This window comes from Mastacembelus armatus, chromosome 24 (assembly GCF_900324485.2).
Source record: "Mastacembelus armatus chromosome 24, fMasArm1.2, whole genome shotgun sequence".
Lineage (NCBI taxonomy): Eukaryota > Metazoa > Chordata > Actinopteri > Synbranchiformes > Mastacembelidae > Mastacembelus > Mastacembelus armatus.
Genome location: NC_046656.1, coordinates 8,562,624 through 8,585,751, shown reverse-complemented (window position 1 = coordinate 8,585,751; position 23,128 = coordinate 8,562,624). Strand labels below are relative to the sequence as shown.

At 42.2% G+C, this 23,128-nt stretch overlaps 2 protein-coding genes across 9 annotated transcripts in view; one reads left to right on the top strand and one right to left on the bottom strand.

Moving 5' to 3' along the window:
• The window catches only part of bcl11bb (BCL11 transcription factor B b), a 29,892-nt gene extending 15,773 nt beyond the window's left edge, over positions 1–14,119 (bottom strand). For 2 of the 7 annotated variants that reach the window (XM_026318222.1, XM_026318228.1), the window contains exons 1-2: positions 13,213–14,119; positions 5,248–5,631 (exon numbers count right to left, since the gene is read on the bottom strand). In XM_026318222.1, coding sequence (XP_026174007.1) covers positions 5,248–5,631; positions 13,213–13,276 — 448 coding nt within the window. In that variant the 5' untranslated portion in view covers positions 13,277–14,119. Of the gene's footprint in view, positions 1–5,247; positions 5,632–5,766; positions 5,906–13,212 lie in introns of those variants that run through there. The other 5 variants (XM_026318223.1, XM_026318224.1, XM_026318225.1 and 2 more) reach the window with 5 other exon arrangements.
• Positions 14,120–17,585: 3,466 nt separating this feature from the next.
• On the top strand, positions 17,586–22,842 carry ccnk (cyclin K). Of its 2 annotated transcripts, none has more exons than XM_026319365.1 (11): positions 17,586–17,724; positions 18,397–18,632; positions 19,011–19,092; positions 19,188–19,319; positions 19,694–19,799; positions 19,898–19,955; positions 20,139–20,308; positions 20,390–20,601; positions 20,775–20,805; positions 20,973–21,044; positions 21,335–22,842. In XM_026319365.1, exons 1-11 carry the CDS (start codon positions 17,716–17,718, stop codon positions 21,868–21,870), a joined length of 1,644 nt encoding a protein of 547 aa, XP_026175150.1. In that variant the 5' UTR covers positions 17,586–17,715; the 3' UTR covers positions 21,871–22,842. The 2 variants fall into 2 exon arrangements, with proteins under 2 accessions (XP_026175150.1, XP_026175149.1); XM_026319364.1 differs by having other exon boundaries at positions 18,394–18,632.
• The last annotated feature ends 286 nt before the right edge of the window (positions 22,843–23,128 follow it).

The following is a 23,128-nucleotide window of genomic DNA, read 5'->3' as shown; positions in this document are numbered from 1 at the left end:
TAAGCTAAAGCAAAAGCTTTGTTGAGCTGTGTGTTTCTGCGGGTTCCCCAACGCTGCTCATGTGTAAATGTCAGGAAAGACATATGATACATGTGGCTAATTTTTTTTATTTTATTTCGACAGATAAATATGCTTTTGGGCAGTATATGACTCTATGTTTAGATTCACCTGTACTTGTCTATACATACTGATTCACATGCAGCATTCTCCATAGGCACGTGCAGTTCTAAACACACAGGCCTAAAAACAAGAGGTATTGTGTGCAAATTATGTTTTGCATTTAATTTATTCTAAAAGACTGCAAAACATGCTTTCTAAAGAATAGGCTTACATATTGCATTGAAGGGAAAATAATTAAAATCTTAACATATAAGGGAGCATTGTTTATTCTATTTCTAAGCAATAATGTTGATGAAGTCTTGATGAAGTAATCTGGAATATACTCTGACCTGAGTTTATACCTCTGTTATAAATACCTCTTTTTTCTTACTCTCTCTTTTTCTTTTCCCTTCTGGAACCCAAAAGTGGAAGAAAATAAGCACATGACAAGAAGATCCTTTATCATGAATCTGTGTGGGTTTATGTTGTTCAAAAGAAATGTGTATTTAAATGGGGAAGATGTGTGCTCCTCTATTTCCCCACATTGGAATAAGAAAATATTTGCCACTCAAAGAAAGTGGGGAACACACATGCACACACACATATAAGAAAATGAAAATAGACACACATGCCAAACAGCAGACACAAAATAAATTCGCTGGCAAGCATTCAAAACACTCATGTAAGAACACACAAACACACACAAGCTGCGCCAGAAAGGCAAAAGCATGAACACACATGAGACCCACTTACAGACACACACACACACACACACACACACACACACACACCCCACCTACACAACTGCCACCATGTAACCCCTAATCACAACCCCAGAGCTTGGACATCAAATGAAGCAAGTTTAAAAAAAAATCATCAGGAGTAATTAACGCATTTTCATATGCAAATGTGATTAATGCAAAACTACAAAGTCATTATGCAAATCGACTTTTCCTTGAGCCTCTGTACAAATATTCACAGCTCAAATCAGGGATCAGTCTCGCCATCTTTCTTTTTTTTATCTCTATCCCTCTCCCTCTATCTTCCTCTCTCTCTCTCAGAGTAGAGATAATACGTAAGTAGCATGTGAAGTTATTTCTAACTCACGCAGTGTGTGTGTTTTCATGCGATGGGCCGGGGCTATGGCATTACGCCGCCTGCCTACTGATTACTGGCTGCTTGGCACTGGAGCGAGACAGGGAAGCCGGCGTACTAGGGGAAGGTATGAATATGCAAAAGCCTGATTGCTTTTCATGATTAAAGCCTATTTAATATGGAAATGAGAGCAAGCCAGGTGATTAAAGGAGCATTGGGTAGTGGGGCAAAAAAAAGATTGAGGGAGAAACAGAGAGGGAGAAGAAGTAGTGAAGAGAGGAGAGGAAAGAGACACCTTCAAATCCACACTGGTGGAGAGGTGTGGAGACTGGGATGTCAGTTAGTGACAGCAGCAGTGAAACAAGTGTTGAACACTCCCTGACCTCTTTAGGTGCAGAGGTCATTGTCACTTTTTGGAGGTTACCATACAGATTATCAAGAAAGAAACCACTATGACTCATTTAAGGTGAAAAAAAAAAAATCCCGTGGCACTCATTAGCTAAAAAGAAGTAGATTTTATCACATTAAAATGCACTTCCACACACTTTCACACCCACAAAAATGTTTTACATGTAGGTGTGACAGTTCTAAAGTGGCGCGTATCACATTTAAAGCCTTTGATCATAAATCCAGAGCTCTTTCGGTACAGGTAAGAACACCAGTATCTGTATTACACTGAGCATGTAAGTAGCTTCCTATCTAAAAACAACCTTTAGCCTAATGTAGTGATATGACTGTGTTGCCCACAAATGTGACAGCAAAGAGATCAGGGGTGGACAGTGAAACAGAGAAAGATGTTTGTGGATGTCGCTGTCGTTCACGTCGCCTCATGAAATATTTACAGTGATCTCTATAAACTGTGTTTGTGAATAAGAGAGGAAGACAGAGAGAGAGAGGGGTTGTCATGATATGACTTTGCCCTTATGTACTGGATGTCTTAAAGTGCTCCAAGGGGGCCCAGCAGCCGTCCTGGGAGGAGTTCAAAGCAGGGCCAGGGTCGTCTTAGCATAGTAACGCTCCCCCAGTGACAACCTCTCGCTTGCCTGATGACACGCATCATTCTTTACAGATGCTACACACACACACACGTACACAAATTCATACAGGGCACACATACATATATTAACATACTCTGACAAAGCCCACACATATACACACATAGTGCATGCATCAGCAAGAGAAATTCAGGAGAAAAAAAACAGGGCACAGAAGGGCCATTTTTCATCTATGCGGTGTGTTTAAAGAAAAGGCTGTGCATAAGTGTGTGTTTGTGTGAGTGTGTTTACACCTTTTGGGGTTGAATCTGCTAGCCTTGCAGCATGTTTGCAGTTTAAGCAAGCAGTCTGACAAAGAGGCCAGACAGGATGTTGTAAAACACCACCAGGTAAAGCAAAAAAAAAGTAATACAAGAATAGGGGAGGGTTAAGAGTAATGCATCCACCACAAGCATTTCATGCACACTACAGTATTTACTGTGTATATGTAAATGTCTATTCTTATGGGTGTGTAAATGGAAAATATATTCTCTTTTTTTTTTGACCACATTTTGTGCAACTATATGCACATGTGTTTTGACTGCTCACTAATTCTCAGTACCACATGCAAGCAAACGTGATGATATTTCCTTATTTGTGTGTGTGTGTGTGTGTGTGTGTGTGTGTGTGTGTGTGTGTGTGTGTGTACATGTTTTTCTATGTGGACACATTTTACTCTGATACCATTCTTGTGAGGACATTTTGTCCGGTCCTCACAACTTCAAATTTGTGTTATGAGGGTTAAGGGTTAGGGTCTAGGGAATGTCTGTGAGTGTCTATATATCACAACTATAGTGAGACAGGGCTGTGTGTGTGTGTGTGCGTGTGTGTGTGTGTGTGTGTGTGTGTGTGTGTGTGTGTGTGTGTGTGTGTGTGTGTGTGTGTGTGTGTGTGAGGGTGTGTGTGTGTGTGTGTGTGTGTGTGTTGCTAACACACTGGACTTAATTAGACCTAATAATGTAATCTAATTTGGTTGAAACTTGAGACTGCCTTGAGTGGCAATCTAATGTGTTGAACAAAGCTCGTCTCTTCTCTTTCATTTGAGGCTTCGAGTGCTTTCATGTCCTGTTCTCTTAGTGATAAGACTGCCGGTCTGAGTGACTAACTGACTGTCACTCTAACAGGCTGATTCACTCACTAATGCTGCTTAAATGATCTTCCTCTGACCACCTAAAAGACAAACTGACATGCAAAATGAGTTTTTTTCACTGCAGAAGCTTTTTTCTTCTGCCTGTAGGGTTGCTGCTAAAGGCTGTTCTTTAAACTTCCAGAGGATAACTTAAATTTTAAAGAATTAACAAAAGCCTCTTTAGTATCTAAAAAGTAAGGGTAGAGAGAGACAGCCAAATTGATTGAATATACATTCTTGCTTCTTCAGTCAGTACATTTTTCCCCTCTGCAATCTACAAAGTAATGCCCATGATTTTTAGTTTTTGAAATTAACAGTGACAACCAAAACTTAAGCTGTCACATATTGTTTGTGATCTCCTTCTGTAATATTCTTCCCACTCCAAAATATGTTGGCCACACACAGCTGCTGGCCACACACAGAATCTCTGCATGTGTGCTGACTTCTGTAGTGATGACAATAGATGTCTCCACCAGCTTTGATTCTGAAATTAACAAAATGTGCAAATCTATAATCTGTGTCCCAGGACTTTGTACAAAGCATACTGCAACATTTCACAGACCAGTTTAATCCTACGGTAAAAAAAAAATAAATGAATGAATGAATGACATACACTAAATTAAAAGTCGCTTACTCTGAGGGTTTTTACCACAAAAATGTAATTTAAAAAAACATTGTGCACCTCCTGTGACCCCAAACAACTTTGTTTTTATAATATCTACATAAAGTCTATATTTACACCTTTGACATCAAAGCTTCTAGTCTGCCATGTCTTATGTAAATATATTAGAAACCAGTATAACCACTCAGGTCATTTGGATGTGTGGGGCCAGTTGTTTAAGACTTTTTTGAATCATTATAATATTAATAAAACATGCCTGAAACAAAGTAACCTGAATGTGCCGTTTCGTGACTTTTATTTTGAAGGGCTACTGTATATATTAGGGCTGCAATATCTTGAATGTATAACATGATATAAAATAAAAGTCTCCCTGTTACAATTGACATAAGACTTATAATGACATACCAGTTGAACACTGTGTTAAATGTGTAATATTTTTAGATCTGGCTGGTAACTTTTACAGTACAGTCGTCTCCCTCCTCTCTTAGTCTACTGGAGCCTGTGTAATCCTGGATAGCCTTCCCAGCTTTTTAGTGTGATGGTGACTGCCTCCTCTGATAACTTTGAACTGGTTTCCCTCCAGCGCTGGCAGTCTACACCCCCCACCCACCCACCCCCTACCCCATAGCCAGATGAACGGCCTTGCTGCTTTATTAATCCCCTTCTCCTCACCATGCACACAGATGAATTTTAATCAGCTTTCTTAACCTCTTTTTTTCATATGCTGCAGGATTTCTTTACAAACAGACACGTGATGTGCACTCACTTGTGCAAAAAAATAAATAAATAAACACAGACACACACACACACACACACACACACACACACGGGGGGCGGCTCCTTCTATCACCTTCTTCCTCGCCTTTCACAATTGGTTTCAGCTGAAGAAGTCCTTTAGGCCTGCCAGTGTGTGTATGTTTGGTGTGTGTGTGTGTGTGTGTGCGCATGTGTGTGTATGATGTTTTACTTAGAACGGAGCAGAATAGACACACAGTGCAGCTCTCACTCACTCTAATGAAATCATCCCAGGCTACATTAATCCCTCCTGAAGGCCACTGTCAAAATAACAAGCAGCTGGGATTCTTTAAAGAGAGCTATCTGTCTTGGACAGGTGAGAGATGTGTGCATGTGTGTGTGTGTGTGTGTGCGTGCTTTCTGCACCTACATGAGTACCTTTATATTGACAAGAGAGCTGACTGTGTTTGGAACTGAGCTGCTTATTGGCTCCTCTATATGCACCCTATTACAGAGTGTTCCAGTTGCCGTACCTCCTCTCTCCTGTTTGGGGCAGATTCCTTTGGCCGGCGTCAGCCTCCTCTCCTCATCCTCTTCTCCTCCGGGGGTCACCTGGACACCCACCTCTACAGGTATGGAACCTCTACCCAGCTCCAGTGACCTGGCCCTAGGTGAGATGGGAATGCCAGTGACCCCGCCACTCTCACCAGGCTTGGAGAAGGACCCTGGTCCACTCCCAGGCCCCCGGCACAGGCGACGTTTATGCTCAATGAAAACCAGGATATCGCCCAGAGGAAAGTTGGTCTGGCACTGGCCACAAGTCAGCAGATCATGCTCCCCAGGTCCTGCCCTCCGAGGGCTGGGGGTGGATGGCTCTGGAGATGGAGATCCCGCCCCCGAATCATGATTGGCCTCTGCTGGGGAAAAGGGAAGAGGAAGATAAAAGATGTCAATTGGTGGTGTTTGTTTTTTTAAAAGATAAGAAGAAAAACAATGAGAGGCAGGCAGAGAAACAATACGCAATGCGGTTTAGTTATTCCTGATAACATTACCTGATAAAAGCCATCTCTCCCTACCACACGAGGCGATCATTACGTTCACAATTGTATCACTTTCATGGCATAAAACAACGCCGCTGTAAACCTGCTTCGCCTAGACAAACACCTGTGCTGCTTATCTGTGAGAGATCTGCGTGGGTGGGACCCGGCACACAGACTCTATGTATATGTGTATCTGTGTGTGTATCGCGTGTGTGTTTGTGTGTGGCCAGGAAGCTATTCATCTCACAGTGTAGGCTGGGTTTCCGGTGAGGGCCCTTGCTGCACTAAGCTGTCATAGCTAGACGGCTGCCTTCACCACGTGGGAACCCCAACTTGTGCAGAACAAAATGTAGCGTAGCAGAGGCCACATCTACCAGCTTGTGTGTGTGTATGTGTGTGTGTGTGTTCATGTTTGTGTGTAGCAGAGAATAAGACAGAAAAGAAAAATGAGAAAGAGGGGGTAAAAGTAAGATGTCTAAGTGTGTGCGTGTACATGAATGGAGCTGTACACAGGTGAGTTTGAACACTGTATTCTCCACAGACAGAAAATCTATAAAGCCAAACCTGAGGTCCTGTTAAGAGAGTAAATCTCATTCTTCACAGATCTGACACGGTCATTAATAACCATTACACATTCTTTCCCCCCTCCTCCCCTGTGGCGGAGACTGACTCCCTCAGCTTAACGTAAATCCCTCACGGACCAGCTCCATGTTTTTTAACACTACCCCGATGTACCAGTACGAAAACGTGTCCTCTTCTTAAAAGCCCGGAGGAAATCTGAAGCTCCAGAGAGTCTAGGGGCGTCTGAGTGAGCGGGTACCCAGGGAGAGGTGTTGATGCCTGGGAGAGGAGCAAAACAGCGCCTGCTTGTCTCTGCAGCTCCTCCACTTCTAGCACCAGCATCTCCCCCTCCCCACACACCCTTCCCTGTGCCTTTCTTCTCTGTCTTTCTCCAAACATGATACCCTAATAATTGCAAAGATTAGACAAAGAGGGTGTGTGTGCTGGTTTGTGAGCCCGTGTGTTGATGTAGTTATCAGAGCAGAGATCCTAAACTCTCTTATCACCCATCTCAAACTGTCAGGAAGGCGTTGCTCCTCTATACTCACAGTCATAACCGTTAAACTTGGGCACAGTACCGGCTGAATGTTACACACATTTCTACCAAATTTAATATTTCAAATATTTCTTTGCAACCATAAATCAACCCCCCTATCCAAGCACCCCCACACACACCCACACACAGACACACACTTTCCAGTCCACTCACTTCGCCCTGGAGTGATGAGTCGATGCCAAATATCTTTTCTCTAAATGGCGATGGGTTCCTGGACGCCTGCCAGATAATTTCCATCTCATAATCTTTGGTGGCAAAGAAGGAACACAAACACATATTTACCTACAGTTCACAGCTTGTGATTGTAATTCTCATGAACTAATGTTCCAGGGTGCTCACACAAGCCATGTCGCTGCATGCATGTATGCATGCATGCATGCATATATGCATGCATGCATGCATATGCGGAATGCATATGAGCAGGGCTGTGCAGGAGATGTATCTGCTAACAACAAACAAGGCAGGGTTTGAAACCCAGATCTTTATGTGTCATGAATGAGAAAAAGTCAGCATCGAGTCAATGAGCTGACAGACACCTGGGCATTTAAACTTGGTTTTCTCCCTGTGAGAGACAGAGGCAAATAAAGTAGGGCCTGTTTGTTAACCTATGGTTGAGTAACTTGGCCGGGGGGGAAGAAGGCAGTAATTAGCAGGCGTTGGCACTGTCACTATGCCACTGGTATATCAGTCGGACATCTTCTAAAAAAAAAAAACCACACCCCTTTCTGCTGAGACCCGCTCACTCAACTATCCCGAGGCTCACCTGTGTGAGAAAAACATGTGCAAGATGGAACCGAGCATGGAATGCTTGTAGGGGAAAAAAAAAATCACCCATGGACACAAACACGGTGAAATGGAAACATGCACGAAAGAAAAACACACTAATGTAGTGTAGCCTATCATCATGACAGACAGCATCTAATTCCTCTGTATAAACTCTATGTGAGAGGAACATGCTTGATAGATAAGGGGAGCATAGCAGACGCACTGTCAAACATGCCATCGTTGAGAAGGCGTGATGATAGCAATAAAACCCAGCTGTCTAACACGATACCACACATACTTTATTTCCCTCTCTTGGTCTCTCTCTGTCTTTCTTAGACACACATACACAGAGCTATATTCACCCAGTGACAGTCCTGCTACTCTGCCTTATCAAGTGTGAGCTAAGTCAAGCAGCCTTAGAGCACCCCCTATCAGTTTGATGAAGAGAGAGTCAGTCAGTCACTGCTGCTGCCACTGCCGCTGCACAATATGTACCAGATGGGAGACACAGCTGAAGACAATGGGCCTCTTTCACCAATATTTCCATTTGTGTAAAAGATAAAAAAAAAAAAAATATTAAGCCACGTAAAGAGTTCTCAATGAAGGAACAGTGTTGTCAGAGGCGAGAAATTCTTTCACTTGCAGCTGAGATATTTTTAAATTGTGAATGTTAATGTTTGCCATACGGATTGCGTAGAGTTGCGTTGTAATTTCGCTGTCAACATTGGTATGTCATAGACAAAAAAGTGATAGTCCTGTCAGTGTTTTCACAGTAGTGGCCAGGTAGAACATGCCAAAGTGTATATAGTACAGGAGCACCTTAAAATTCCTGTCATTTCCTCTGACATTAATTGCCCCTATAAATCCCTCTCATCCCTAATTATTGTGTCCATGTTTATATGCTCTTATGTCTCGATGATGGCTCTTTTTGTTGTTTCATTATGCCTGAGGAAAAGGTGAAGTCAAAGAAAAAAAATTACAGCACTGTTTGACAAGTTCTACTCTGCCCTACGTTTAATAAGAAAATAAGAAAATGTTATTTTGCTGGATATGAAACATTTGTTTTTATTTAATGATGATTTGATGAGCTTTTGCTAAGCGGCATAACAGAAAGACTGTTTTCCACTGACGCGAAAATCCTGACCTTACAAAACATTTTAACACCAGCTGCACACTCTGTTCTCCTGGTAAAAGGCAAAGTAAGGCCAGAGGCACTTATATGACAGTCGACCAGACTATATGGGTTCAGACCTGTCTCCCTTTCTTTGTTGTACCCTTCCAGTTCTATGAGCTGAACACACAGGCATACACACAATCACACATGTGGAAACCCCACAGGGAAAGTCGGATAAGATTCACACTGTCATTGAAAATAAATGACACCAGCAACGTTGCAGATGGTTGCAATCAAAATTTCAAATAACAAGCGGCCTTGCTTAGCCTAGCCCTTTTTCTCAGCTGCGAATGCCAAGGAGAGCTGCAATAGTGTGTGTTGTGTAAGGCCAGGCCTGTGTGTTTCATTATCTTATCACAATTTAATCTGTAGCAGCTTCATTTCTTATCATAAATCTTAGATTATCAGTCTGAAAGTGAACAAAATACAGCTCTGCAGCTGATTGCAACTTGTCACTAAATTGCTATAAATGGCTTGTAAGCTATGAGGCATGACATTTTAAACTATAAATCAAATTTGCCAAACAATTTTGGAAATATACTAATAATAATAGTAAAAAGAAGTTTTATAGCATTGCAAAATTGATTGAATGTGTTCAATAATAATGAAATATAGAAAGAAAATCAGCGAACAGACTGCAATGCCTCACAGTAAATCATAAATCGCTCACCAGTCATCTCCTGTGAGATTATCATCCGGTTACCACAGTGTGTGAATATTTACTGTGGTGTTGCAGTGCGTACAGTGGGTTTCTCCCCAGCATTTGACAGCCATATGGTGCGAATAAAGAAGAAAACATTAACTGTTTCACAAGTAGCAAGCCAATTCTGAAAGTAAATAGTTACTGTGAGGCTTTTCAATGCCTAGATCCAGAAAACAATTCCATATAATAATGCTGCTATCACATATATATATCCAGTCTCTGAGCAGTGTAGGCCTGTGATGTGAAAAACCAGTCATTTCACATGTATGTAATGCATGAGTAATTGATAAGGATATTCCTATCACACTCCTTGTCCTGGATGTGATCACTGACTGTAAGAGGCTCAAAAAGTTTTGAATGGATGACTTTTTTTTTTTTTTTTAATTTAACCAAGCAAAGAATGGATTATAAACTGAAGGTCAAGTTTAACTTAGAGTGGCTTGTTACATTAAATATTTTTTAGCACAAACTTAGATACAGTTTGCATAGATTGTCGACCATTTTGGGAGTGTTGTTTGTGCAGTTTTACAGTTTGTGCTACATGAGTCTATGTCTACCTGCCTGGTTTGTATAGATTCATTGCAGTTAAACTCACTTGTGCGGCCCTCTTGATGTCTGGCCTGACAAGTAGATTTCCACTAAAGAGTCTTCCCCTAAGAGCCTGTCCAGAAATATGCTGATATTCAGGTTCTCTGTACTCCCAAGCAGAGCATGACCTATAGGCCTATGGCTGCAGGGCACACGGCTGTGTTCAGTTACACTGAATATCCCCTGATCTGACATGTGTTTGATATCTGTGGGCACCCTGCAGAAACATCGTATTATTACTTTTGTAAGGAGATACCTTATGACCAGTCTTGACATTTGTTACTGTAATTGCACGACCAAGCTCACCTAATGCTGACAATAATGCTGTAAATATGCAACACTCTTCTTATACGCTGACTCACTCAGGCAACAGTTTGGCTTTCCCCCAATGCTTCAGATCCTCCAGCCTGAGGTTTGATCCTGGTCCTCTCTGAGACCCACCCTACTTAAGGAAACAGCCCACAGCGATATGCAGCCTCCTGAATGATAGGTGCATTAAAGCCTTGTATCCATCACAGCTACCGATGTGCTATCATTATTAATACATCCTATACGTATGGTAAACATACTTTAGGTGCTTTATGCAAATACAAGTGTATCTGTGCACACACTCGCTCACAGACACACAGCTCTTGTAGAGGGAGAACAATTTGATGTAAATGGTGATGTTTTTCGCTCAGTCGTTCAAAGCCCGGTTTAAGTTTTGCAATCAATTTAGGTTTTTGTAATCAATTTCCTTGATGGCTTTTTATGAGCAAACAGAACACTACCTGTAAGTCCAGTCCCTCATTAATCCTGCACTTGTGCTTCTCAGGTCATTGCTGTTGCTTGAGGCCACAGTTCAACAAGCAGTGTGTATCATGTGAAAGAACAGGTAGGACCAGATTCAGGCCCTCCAGCTGGCCCGGCTTTACAGCATCCTATTGTACTTGCTCTAGTAGCCACTTCAACATAACCCTGCCTTACGCATAACTGCGCTTAACATTTCACAAACATTTCTCAGCATTTACTAATATCTTAACTGAAGTTGTTGTTTGACACCTGCAATGCTGTGCAGACAGGTCAGTTGCGATTAAAATGATATCAAAACCCGGTCATTAAAAGCTTTAAGCAAGAACAGCTGAATCCTGGAGGCATGTGCTGTAGCTCGGACAAGGAAATTAAGAAATTTAAAGCTAATTTGTGATAATTCATTATCAGTCTAATTATGCAAGAATCTACATTCAGCACCACAGGTTCAGTTTTGAGAATTTGCTGACTGTTCAGCAGGTGCTGTAAGGTTTTGTGTAACTAATATGCAAAAGATGTCAAACAAAGTGACCCATGGCTGGAAGGAGAGGAGGCAAATATTTTAACAGTTAGTCCAAATTTGTACAAGTTCCCTAAAGACAAATGAAACTATGCAAAACGTTGCAATTATTTGTCATAATTTATGCAGGCAAATGTTAAACAGACACACACATAGGCACATGCCTAAGGTAAAACTATATTTTGCACAGTTGAAAATGTATGGCTTGGAGATCAACTAGGTTCCCACCTTAATTAACTGACAGACAGAGCTATGACAGCAGAGAGAATAAACTGTCAGATCAATATCCAGCAGGATCGATAATTGTCATCTGCCTAAAATCTGCTGAGGACGCACCATGCTTTTCCAATTAGAAAACAAAAACACTGGATCTAGCGAAAGTCTAGATCTCAGATTGCTCTTTACGTATGAAATTACCGCAATTGTTTCAGCTAAAAATTTCACTGGAGGAAAGTCGGTGAAATGAGAAAGAGACCAAGTGAATGGGATAAATGATTAGTCTAAATGCTAAATGTGTCGGGTGGGACGGAATGCGTCTAACCCTTTTCAACACAAAACAGATTGGCCAAAGATTACATCATGAACTTCTGCAATGAATTACCCAGATTAGGCCTCTATGAAATTGGATTTAGGCAAAGCAGAGCGCTGGGAGATGAAGGTTAGATTGATATAATTGATTTGAAATTGGATTATGCGACTTTTTAATCATATGCTCCCCCAAAAAAAAAAAAAAACAAGAAACCTTCCTCCGATTTAATCTGCGCAATTTAATGACAAGTTTTCGTCGCAGCTCTGAAAGCTTCAAATAAGTTATATGCCCTCCCTTTTAAAATATCGCGTTAATGAAAGTTTGTTGTTAACTTGTGTGGGGCGTTTTATTTCTTTGTGTGTGTGTGTGTGTTTATGTGTGTGTGTGTGTGTGTGTGTGTGCGTGCTTAAGCGTTGAACTTCTTTTTGGGGTGTCCTTAAGATGTTATAAACGTAAGTGTGTGTGTGTGTGTGTGTGTGTGCGCGCGTGTGCGCGTGTCTGCATGTGCGTGTAGAAGAGAGACAGCGGAAGAGAAAGCGAGAGGTATTATATAAATTGAAAATGCATTTATATTTAGATGTGCGCAATTACAGAATAAATAAATCGTGCATTTGGAAATTACCGAAATGCCCAACAAAGCAGACCTAAATATAAACATTACCACATGTTGCAATAGGCTGGAGAAAAAAAAAATGAAAAATTGTGTGGTGATGAAATGTTGGCTTACTCGCACATACACGCCAATGCACGTGCGCTCACATTCAATAACACCAGAAACACACACTCACACACACTTTGCCAGACAGTCCCACTGTATGGTTGTCTCAAAATCATCCCTCGTAGTAAAGTCATATGAAGGTGCAAAAGGCGCGTTGGAAATACCACAGAGTTGTGCTGATAAATTTTAAAGGTGTAAAAAATACTATTATTAACCACTGCACTTACTCGAATCCAGTCTAAAAGTATATGGTTTTTTTTTTAACAGCGTTGTGTTTTTCGTGTTTGTGCAAGTGTTAACACATGATAAATTTATTTTGACAAATCACAGTTAAAGTCAGTAAATGAGTTTCCTGTTTGGCACATTTTCAAACGCTAAAAAACAGTGCATGGACAAGATTTGAATCTATTCCAAAGAGAAGAAAATGCCTTTATTTTGTAAATAAATTAACGTGTAATATTAACGCTAAACTCTGAGTTATTTCATTGAGTAAATGTAATTATAGATGTGCTTATATGAAGAGAGAAGTCTTAAAGTCTTCTGCATTAAACTCACCTTGTATTGCCTCCCGGTGCGTCAACGATAAGTGCTGCGGGTTCACCTGCTTGCGGCGGGACATTGCCCCGGCATTTACTCTGGCATCGCCCGGTGAACGGCACTTGGAGTCGGCTTGAACCGTGGTGTCGGTCCTCTCTGGATCGCAGGTGACCAACTTTTCCTTCTCCTAATCCCCTCTGCTATTCACGATCTTCAGCCGCAACTTTAACGCGCGTTTGGAAGTCAGACAGGAGCGCGATAAGATGGAAGACCAGCTTGTCCACAGTGTCCTGCAGCGTCTTCGGTGAAAGTAACACCTGGATTGAGGAAGCCAAAGTGTAGTTTTAGGAAGCAGCTGGCTGCTAGCGGCCGAAGAGCTGATTTATGCGCAGGTAAGTAGTATTTAGAAATGACCTTTTGCAGACAGAAATCCTGGACTGCCCACCTCTGCAGCGACCGTGGTGACAGATGAAGTACGGAGCAGTCCACCGGTGATGGGTAGGCTGTTGGTTCTTAGTTGGCTCCTTTCTCTTTTTAATTTTAATGCTATGATTATATAATCTGGAGTCAAATGGCTGGTGTTTATTCTAGGATTCCCTACAGTCCTTTCATTTCAGCGGTCGTGCGCTAAAATGACCCTTTGGCACTGACTCCTCCTGCGCGTTTTGGCATTGGTGCGCGGAACGGCAACTCTTGGCTCCGGTAGCCTCGTTGACTGAGAGAGACAGAAGAAAGAAGAGAGAGAGGGAGAGAGCAGACGGGCAGACAAGACACCTCCTCCTCCTTCTCGTCCAACAAGCTGAGGTCCAATGTTTCCCAGTTTCCTACACTGTCGAGGCTACTTCTTGTTGACTCACACGATGAAAAAGCTCTGTTTGGGAGGACCCCGCGTTTGTGTGTGTGTGCACACTAAATTCAGCTTGTGTTTTTGTGCGCGTGTGTGGGTGTGTGTGGTTGGGGTTGCCTCCATTGAGTGGGATGGGATTCAAGTTCAAGTGCGTCCGTGACGTGTGCGCGTCAGACACCATAGACATGTGAAGGCGGCGGACAATAGACGGACACTGGGGGCAGCTAGTGGTGGATCCCAGCGACAGGCTCCATTGAAGAAGTGATTATCACTTATCAGTCGTCCCCTAATTGAAAGACGCAGAGATATTCTTTGCTTTCTGAAGACTTGCTGAGTTACCACATAAAACCCACTCTCCGCCTAAAGGTTTATCAATTCTAATAGCAAAAGATCAACAGCCTTAATTTACAAGTCCCTTTTGTCACATTGCGTTTTTTTCTGTGTACTTTAATCAGTTTAATGATTATTAACGTACATTGTTTTAAACATGTCTGGCATATTAGCGCCTCTCACAACTAGACTGAATGAAATCTGGGTTCATGGGTCAGCTTTAATTAAAATCATCAATACTTTAGCATTAGTGTGGCATTCAAGGCTATGTAAATTACCAAAGAATGCTACTGCGCATGATCAATATAAATGAAAAACGCCTGTTTAATCGCATTGAATCAGACGGGGGCAGAGAAAAAGCATGCTGCATCTTTGTTGTTGGGATCATTTAAACATGTTGTGAGGCAACAGTACCCTCTGTTGGCACAGCCAGGAGTCATTACAGACCATAACACACAGTATTACTACACTTTATTCTTATTTTTAGAATGAAGCCTTCTTAATCTGCCATTTATACAGTTCAGAGTCCAAGAGAGTCCTTGAAGAGCAGCTCAGGTTCACTCAGAGGCAATTAGTGGCACTAATGTGTGATCATTCTGCGCATAATTCACTATATAATGTTAGGTCAGTGTAGAAGCGCTTTGAACAGGCTACAGCTCAACTAAGAACATTTTCAAGTTTCCTTGTTTTTCTTACTCTACCATGCAATTCAAACATATGCCGTGCTGTAATTTGGTGGAATAAAAACAAAAGCCTAATGCAGCCATTTAAAGTTAACACTATTTTTTCATGGATCAGCATAGAAGTGTGCAGCTATAGCAATGCATTTTATAGTCTGCTATTAATAAAACATTGTGGGCAATTTTAAGAGCATTAGAAGTTTGATTGCTTCAGGGCAGGCCTAGGGGACTTTCAGGACAGTAATTATTTATATAAATGAAATGTCATCTCAGCTCTGACTCAAGTAGACATAACCTCAGCAGACTCCATGTGGAAACACTACAGCACAACAGCTATCTTTCACAGATAGGCTGAGCATGTTGTCAAGCATATTGCTTTGACTGGAGCGCATAAATTTGGTATGTGATATTACATGAAATGTCTTCTTATTCGCATCGGACCGAGAAAGCAACAGCAGCTGTGGACACATCGGATGCTGAAAGAAAACATTATCCCGGGTTCACACACATTCTCTCGCCATCCCTGCTGGCTGCGAGCAGCTCCTTAATCCTTACCCCCGGGTTTCTCAATAATACATCAATGTCTCCATTATAGTTTGTTTCCACTGGCTTCTGGCAAAGGCAGTTTAAGCTGGGTTGCACGGGGCCAACACACCACAAATACCCTGTTTGTGGACACAGGAAAGGTTTTAAGTCCAAAGTGTTGCCACAAAGGAGACACGCATCTCATCGCTGAATGGAAGCTGCCTGAACACACCGCAGGCCATTACTTACACAAGTGATAACAAGATGCACTATGTTGAAGTTTCAGCTTTTTTCCAGAATAACCCAAGATTTAAAGAGACTCCAAACAGTTATTGTTTAGGTGAAAAAATAAAAATAAGCCCAAGGACAAACTTTAAGCTTAACCTTTGTAACATCCTTCTATCCCTCATTTTCATGTCTCTCCCATCTGTTTACTCTCTGAAGAATACAATGACATCAATATCTTAAAACAGACCCACATATATAAAAGAAAAGTGCAGTTTTTAAGAGCAAAATGAGGTATTCTCGAGCTTAAGTGTATAAAATGGTCAAAGAAGCCGTCCTGATGTGTTTAACCACAATGTGACAGGACTGACATAAACAATGAAGGTCCACTCCAGGACAGCTAATGGTAATATGAATATTGCTCTGGGATTTGCTTATAGTCAGGGCTTCATTATGCAGTATTTAATATTAATAAAAAAACGTACAAGTATATATTATTCATAAGCTGATTTGCTGTGGTTGGTGTGTGTGTGTGTGTGTGGACTTGAGTGACAGATTGAGATGCTCCCTTGCTGTGGGCAATACAACTAGACAAGGCTCTTACTTTTCTACAGGACACATCCTGACAATTTCTCTCACTGTTAAGAGTATTTGTCCAAGCCTCTGTGAATATATAATGCATGCACATTCCAAATTTTAATTTGGACATAGTAAATGATTCAGAGCTGGCTTTTCTCTGAAGTGCAGCTGCAAGGAGGACGAAGAGGGCACAAGATGTAACATTTAGCTTGCGCTTACCCTAACATTTAAAGCAAACAGAGGCTATGATGATCATCCTGTGTTTTGGTTCTTATCAAATTCAACAATCAAGGAAAAAAGATTAACTAATAATAGTTCTCTTAATATCCATAAAATCCAGAGCCATTAAATTAGTTTATTTATAACAGTCCTCTGCAAACATTGCTATTTCCTATATCTATATAAATAATATCTGTGATTTTGAAACATGGACAAAACACAGTTACTACTGTTTTAATCATCTAAAGCTTAATCCATATTCACTTTGCAGTAAAATGTCACCTGTAACTCATAAAACAAGGCAATATATTGTGGCAGTTCTTGTGTTTTACACTCTTAAAGAGTCACATGTATCTCATTATCATCTACAATGAAAGTAGATATTTTAAGATATCCACAAACAGTGTTGATTAAAAATAAATAAAAGCATTTTTTTTTATACAGGGCCATATTTCTATAATTTTATAGGACTGGTATATGGTGCAGTGTAGCCCTCCTTATAGCCTAAGTCCAGGCTCCCAGTGTCTTTCTGAAAACCATTCAAGTTAATACCAAATGTTAATAAATATCTTTATAATTATAGTTTATGTTTGTTTGCTTTCTTTTGTCCTGGAATTTGAGGCCGCAGACAAATTATTCAGGCTCAGAATAATTAATTTTACTGATTATGTGTACTGATTTTTCAGTGGAGTCATCTGGTCAAATCATAGACTGCATGTGCCAAAAGTCCAGTCCTGGCTGCCAAGTCCACAAGTCATTCTGTGTCTCCCTCTAGTGGCCAGTGTTATCGTCATTAAAATAACAAACCTAAAGAAACGATCACTTCTTCACAGGTATGGATTGTGTGTTGGGTTTATAGTAACGCTAAAGAGAATCACAAAATAAAGCCATGTACGCATTCATTTAGCAAAAAAAAAGGTAGAATAAAAACCTCATCAGTACACGTGTACCCCCTAACTTACGTCATGACGTCAGCCAACGTCTGACGTACGACATAATGGCGGTGCCCTTGTTACAATGGGGGCTGTTGTTGATCACTTGTTAGCCAACTTGTTGTGAATTACTGCGGGTTTTTCAATTGGTTCGCAGTCGTGTGTGGCTCACTCCGGCGGCTACATGTTAAAGGTAAGAGCCGCGCTTCGTCTCAAACACGGTCCTGACTTCTTTGACAGCTCGCAGTCCTGACACCTCGAGTGGAGCAACTTTGCTAGCCGAGCTTAGCTAGCCGCGCCTCGCCTGCTCACGCTACAACTTTAACTGCGTTTATAGCGAAAGCTGAAATAGTTTCAGGTCGCTGGCACGTTGAGGCACCTTACCCGCACACCCCAGGGTCCAAACATATTGTCTTACGGCCACACAAAGCTGCTTATTGAGCCTCGACAAGCTAACTCTAAGTTAGCGTTAGCACAGCTGCTGTTAGCGGGAAGCTAACCGCTTGTGACTCTTAATACCGGGGACGCCGGGTGAGTCTGAGGGGGGTCTTATATGTTTCATGTTTAGCTGTTTAACTAACCTGTAGTCACCCATCAGTGAAGTGGGGAAGGAGCCATGTTAACATTGTGACCCATTAGTCCGTTTCCTTTCTCTTTGGTGGGTTTTGAACTGAGTCTGTAACTGAACTGTAAAAGAAAGTTTTGTAATGGTCTCAGACTGCACATGAACCAACTGAATCGAGGGGAAGGGGTTGTGACAGTAGACATGACAGCCTCATGCTCTCTGGTTGAACATCAGTCTTTAAAAGACCAAGTGTTTGGAGACAGATTGGCCATAACTGCAGCTTTTCTACCTTCCTAGCAGTCCAGTGCAGCGGGTCCGTCCGCTGTTGCTTCTCCCCAACCCATGAAGGAATCCAAGGAAAATCCATCACTGACTGGCCAAACGGTGGTGGACCACATCAAGCCATGCTGGTACTGGGACAAGAAGGATTTAGCCCATACACCGTCTCAGTCTGAGGGCCTGGACCCTGGCACAGAAGCTCGGTATCGGCGAGAGGGTGCCCGCTTCATATTTGACGTGGGGACGCGCCTTGGCCTGTATCCTTGATTTGATTTATTCGTTTAAACACTGGGCTAAGGCTTAAACCGGTGTTGAATTACAGTAAATGATAAACTTACATTTATTCTTATTTTGCAAATCACTTTGTAAATCCTGTTTTTATGTTTTATTCATATTCATTATCCAAACTATGACCAAATTTTAAAACTGAAGTGCAGTTGAATGAGAAATGAACACGTTCTTGTAAAGATATGCATGTGAATAGTCTGTTTTAGCAATACTGAGTTACTGTATGTCATGGCCATAGCAGCACAGTCAAAACTGAGTATCTTCTTCTTAGGCATTATTTTACATAGCTGATGATATTTTCAACAAATAGCAAATGTACAGATGAAGAAGTCCTTAACCGTCATCAGACACTATGACACACTGGCAACAGGCATCATATATTTCCATCGGTTTTACATGTTTCACTCCTTCAAGCAGTTCCCCAGATATGTAAGTTCATCTGATGATTTTGTTATTTTTGTTTGTTTGTTTTTTTTCTCATCTGTGGAAATGGGCTCATTGTGTTGCAATTCATCTCTCAACAGGTGACGGGCGCTTGTTGTCTTTTCCTGGCGGGGAAGGTGGAGGAAACCCCAAAGAAGTGTAAAGATATCATCAAAACAGCCCGCAGCTTACTGAATGATGTGCAGTTTGCTCAGTTTGGAGATGATCCGAAGGTGCAGTTTCCTTTCATTTTCAACCAGATGTCTTCAGACATTGTCCCTGTTTAACACTGGGTGTTGAAAGGCAGATATAATGTATAGTACTGTCTCAGTCAGTCAGTTCCATGTGGTCACCAAGTTCAGAAAAAAAAGTCTTAACCTCAAGTCCATTGTAATTACAGAGCTTTGCCTTAATATTATGTAGTTGTGGAAAGAACAAACCAAAACAAGCACACTGCACCCTAACAGCTTTTAACCTGCTGTAACAAGCAGCCATACAGTAATCTGATGTTGTAGGGATCTTTCATTTAGTGGGTGAGGGGGGTCATTAAGTACAGACTTTGACATAGGCAGGCCTCCATGTAAGCCCTTCTGTTTTGATTCAACAGGAGGAGGTGATGGTATTAGAGAGAATCTTGCTCCAGACTATCAAATTTGACCTGCAGGTGGAGCATCCCTACATGTTCCTGCTTCGTTATGTCAAGCAGCTCAAGGGTGAGAGTGTCTAAGTATGGTATCATATCCGGAGTCTGAGAAATTATGATGCTGAGAATTACTAAACTATATGCTTTGTTTTTTACTTATTGTGATAGGGGAGAAGAATAAAGTGTGCAAGGTGCTACAAATGGCATGGACTTTTGTCAATGACAGGTGAGCAGCTGGCAGATCAACATTGTCTACAAATGTCTATCCCTGCATCATTCTTCTGTAGTGCAGAGTGCATTTAAACCACTGTCACCTAGCCTGTGGCCTCAAAAATAATGTGCATAGATAACCAGAAATATTTATAATGCAGAGATCTGATTGTGACCATATTGTCTGTGTCCCTCCCAGCTTGTGCACAATGCTGTCCCTGCAGTGGGAGCCAGAGATCATAGCAGTGGCTGTCATGTACTTGGCCGGTCGGCTCTGTAAGTTTGACATCCAGGAATGGACTGCCAAGCAGTCGTCACGCCGCTGGTGGGAGCAGTTTGTCCAGGATGTCCCAGTTGAGCTGCTTGAAGGTAGTCAACATGGAGCCATCACACATCATGCCTCTCCTTTTAGACTGTTCTCAACAAAAAAAATGCATCTTTGTCTTCCAGATATTTGCCACCAGATCCTGGACTTGTACTCGCAAGGAAACAAACCTATCCCTCAGCAGTTGCAGGAGAAGGAGCGAGTGTCCGCTCCCATGCCCCCTGCCCCTCCAGCTCCACAAGGACAACCTCCAGTCACCAACCCTCCTCCCCCGCCGCCACCAAAGAAAACCTCCCCTCAGGGTGGCAGCCCTGCACGCCAGCTCAAACGTCCACAGGTGAGTATAGGCGTGAATTGATGTTTGTTGCCTTCTATCAACACTGGATTCAACTTCTGTTTGTTTCTCTAAAACATCTGTGAAATTCTGTATCTTGTGTATGTGGCACCTACCTCAAACTATATTTATTTATACATTTATCTAAATATACATTTATATATCTTTTGTTTCAGACATCACCAAAAGATGAACCAAAGGCTCCAGGTACGTCTTTGAGTAAACCTCAGGCTTGCTATATTCTCAGCATCACACATATACTGTAAATTTGAAGCGACTACAATTCGAATTTTAGTATAGGTTTTAAAAATGCTAAATATTCCAACCTACAGCAAAACTCTTGCATTTTATTGGCTGGTCTGCTAAATTTACAGAACAAGTTGGATCAAAGATTCCTCGCCTGGAGAGCCCCATGCCCCCTCTGCCTACATCACAGCCTCCCCCAGGTAACGCTCGTTTGTTGTGTTCTGTCTCTAATCCGCGAGGTCTGTTTACATAACCAGCAACACATCCATGCATGTTGTTTCCCAACACATGCACTCTTCTAACCTCTCACAGAACAATCTGATTAGTGCTTGAGCCTGATAATGGGACCTGCTATGTGGCTGAAGCCTGGTTGTCTGGGAACGGAGAGGTTATTAGAGTTCATGCAGGAGCCTCGTGTTATGTAAGGAGCAAACTGAAGGCAATGTTTTACCAGCCTGTTTTCTATCTGCTTTTTTCTGTCCGTCTCTAGACCGAAAAGCTCCAGCTCCAGCCCCTCCCATGGAAGCAGAACCAGGAAGTGAAGCAGCTCCTCCTCCTCCACACGCACCACCTCCCCACCAGCCCCCTCCTTTACCTCATCGGCCGCCGCCTCCTCCACCCTCCAGCTATATAATGTCCACCACCAGCTCTTACATGTCTGGAGAGGGGTTCCAGAATCTACAGTCCATGATGAAGACAGAGGGTCCCTCCTACGCCCCCATGCCACCTAGCTACGCACCTCCAATACCACCATATCACCCGCATGCCTATCCGCCACCCGCAGCACCACCTCCAGGCCCCCCACCTCCTCCTTCCACATACCCACCACCAAGCCTGCCCCCATCCTATCCGCCTCCAGGTTACAACAGCTACCCTCCGCCACCGCCTCCACGCATGCCACCAGGCCATGTACCCCCTCCAGGGATAGGTTACCCTCCTCCACCCCCTGGGCCCCCAGGACAGTCTCAGGTACCCCTGCCCCCTCCACCTGTCATGCCCCTGAACCGTGGTGGGTGGATGAGATGAGAGTGTGACAATGGTCTATGAACTGAGGCTGTGCAGATTCACTAATGGGGACAGAATGTTCTCTGGAGAGGGAGACCAACCAGGAACCTCCGTACGGTGTGTTCACACAAAGCAAAGAAGTTGGCAGGATTTGTTCTCTCATCAATAAACAGTTCTGCTTCAGTTTCCACATGAATCAAAATGACTGCGATCCGCTGTCACTTGCACACCATCAGGCAAGGATGGTGAGCAAGTGACAGAATAAAGTTGAGCCTTTCCCTTAGTGAAAGTTTATCAGAAAACAGACTAGAGAGGAAAGGTAAGCTCTGGACAATATTGTTATGACAACCAGAAATGTTGCTGTAGGAACCCTAAAATATTTTGAAAGAAGTGACTTATATGTGTAGAGGTTGGTACAAACTGTGTTCAGTTTTGGGATCTTCTAACAAACACTGTCCACTCACTGGTTTTTTTGTTCTGGGGTAATATTAGAAGCCTTTTATTGTCACACATGCTCACTAAGTTGTACAGAACTGTAGGCAAATGAATTGTACCATTTTTATCTTTGAGTGGACCCTGTGTTGTGCTTTTTCCTTAGTTTCCAGTCTCGACATTGCCATTGTAAGACAGCTGAATATTAAAAAGACTATGCCACTGAAAGACACATGGTGTATATTCAAACAAGGATGAATATACAGTGTGTTCAACATGCTGCAAATTCCTTTTGTTTTAGTAGATTGCACTGTTCTCATTTCCTGTTCCATTATTGTAAGTGAATCTGCACTGCCAACAGTATTACTACAGAGCAAAAACCCCTGACACTGGACAGTCAAATGTTTGTACATATCTGATCTTTTAAGGTAGACAATTTTTTTTGAGTTTCTATCCATATGTGCCTTAGTCGGGCTTCTCTTTTCTGTATCCTGCACGCAGCTTTGGTTTTGTGTCTGAGTGGCACTTAGGACAATAAAGACCTGCTTTTCCTACTTTAAACTGGGTAGTGTGGACATTGTTCATTTTCTTAACAGTAGCTTTATTGACAGCTGATCATATAAACAATGTATCCTTTAGAATTGCTCTGTCATTTATGTTCCCACAGAGGTTTACTCATTAGGGACACTGTGACATGTGGCTCAGAGGAGCCAAGCTTTGAACCACCAAACCCACACTTCAAGTGGAACCAGCTCTACCTACTGAGCCACTGGTGCCCATAGTGTAGAGGCACAGCTTCAGCTATTTATCCTTTACTTATCCAGGGTGTCATTTCAGCCATCTGATG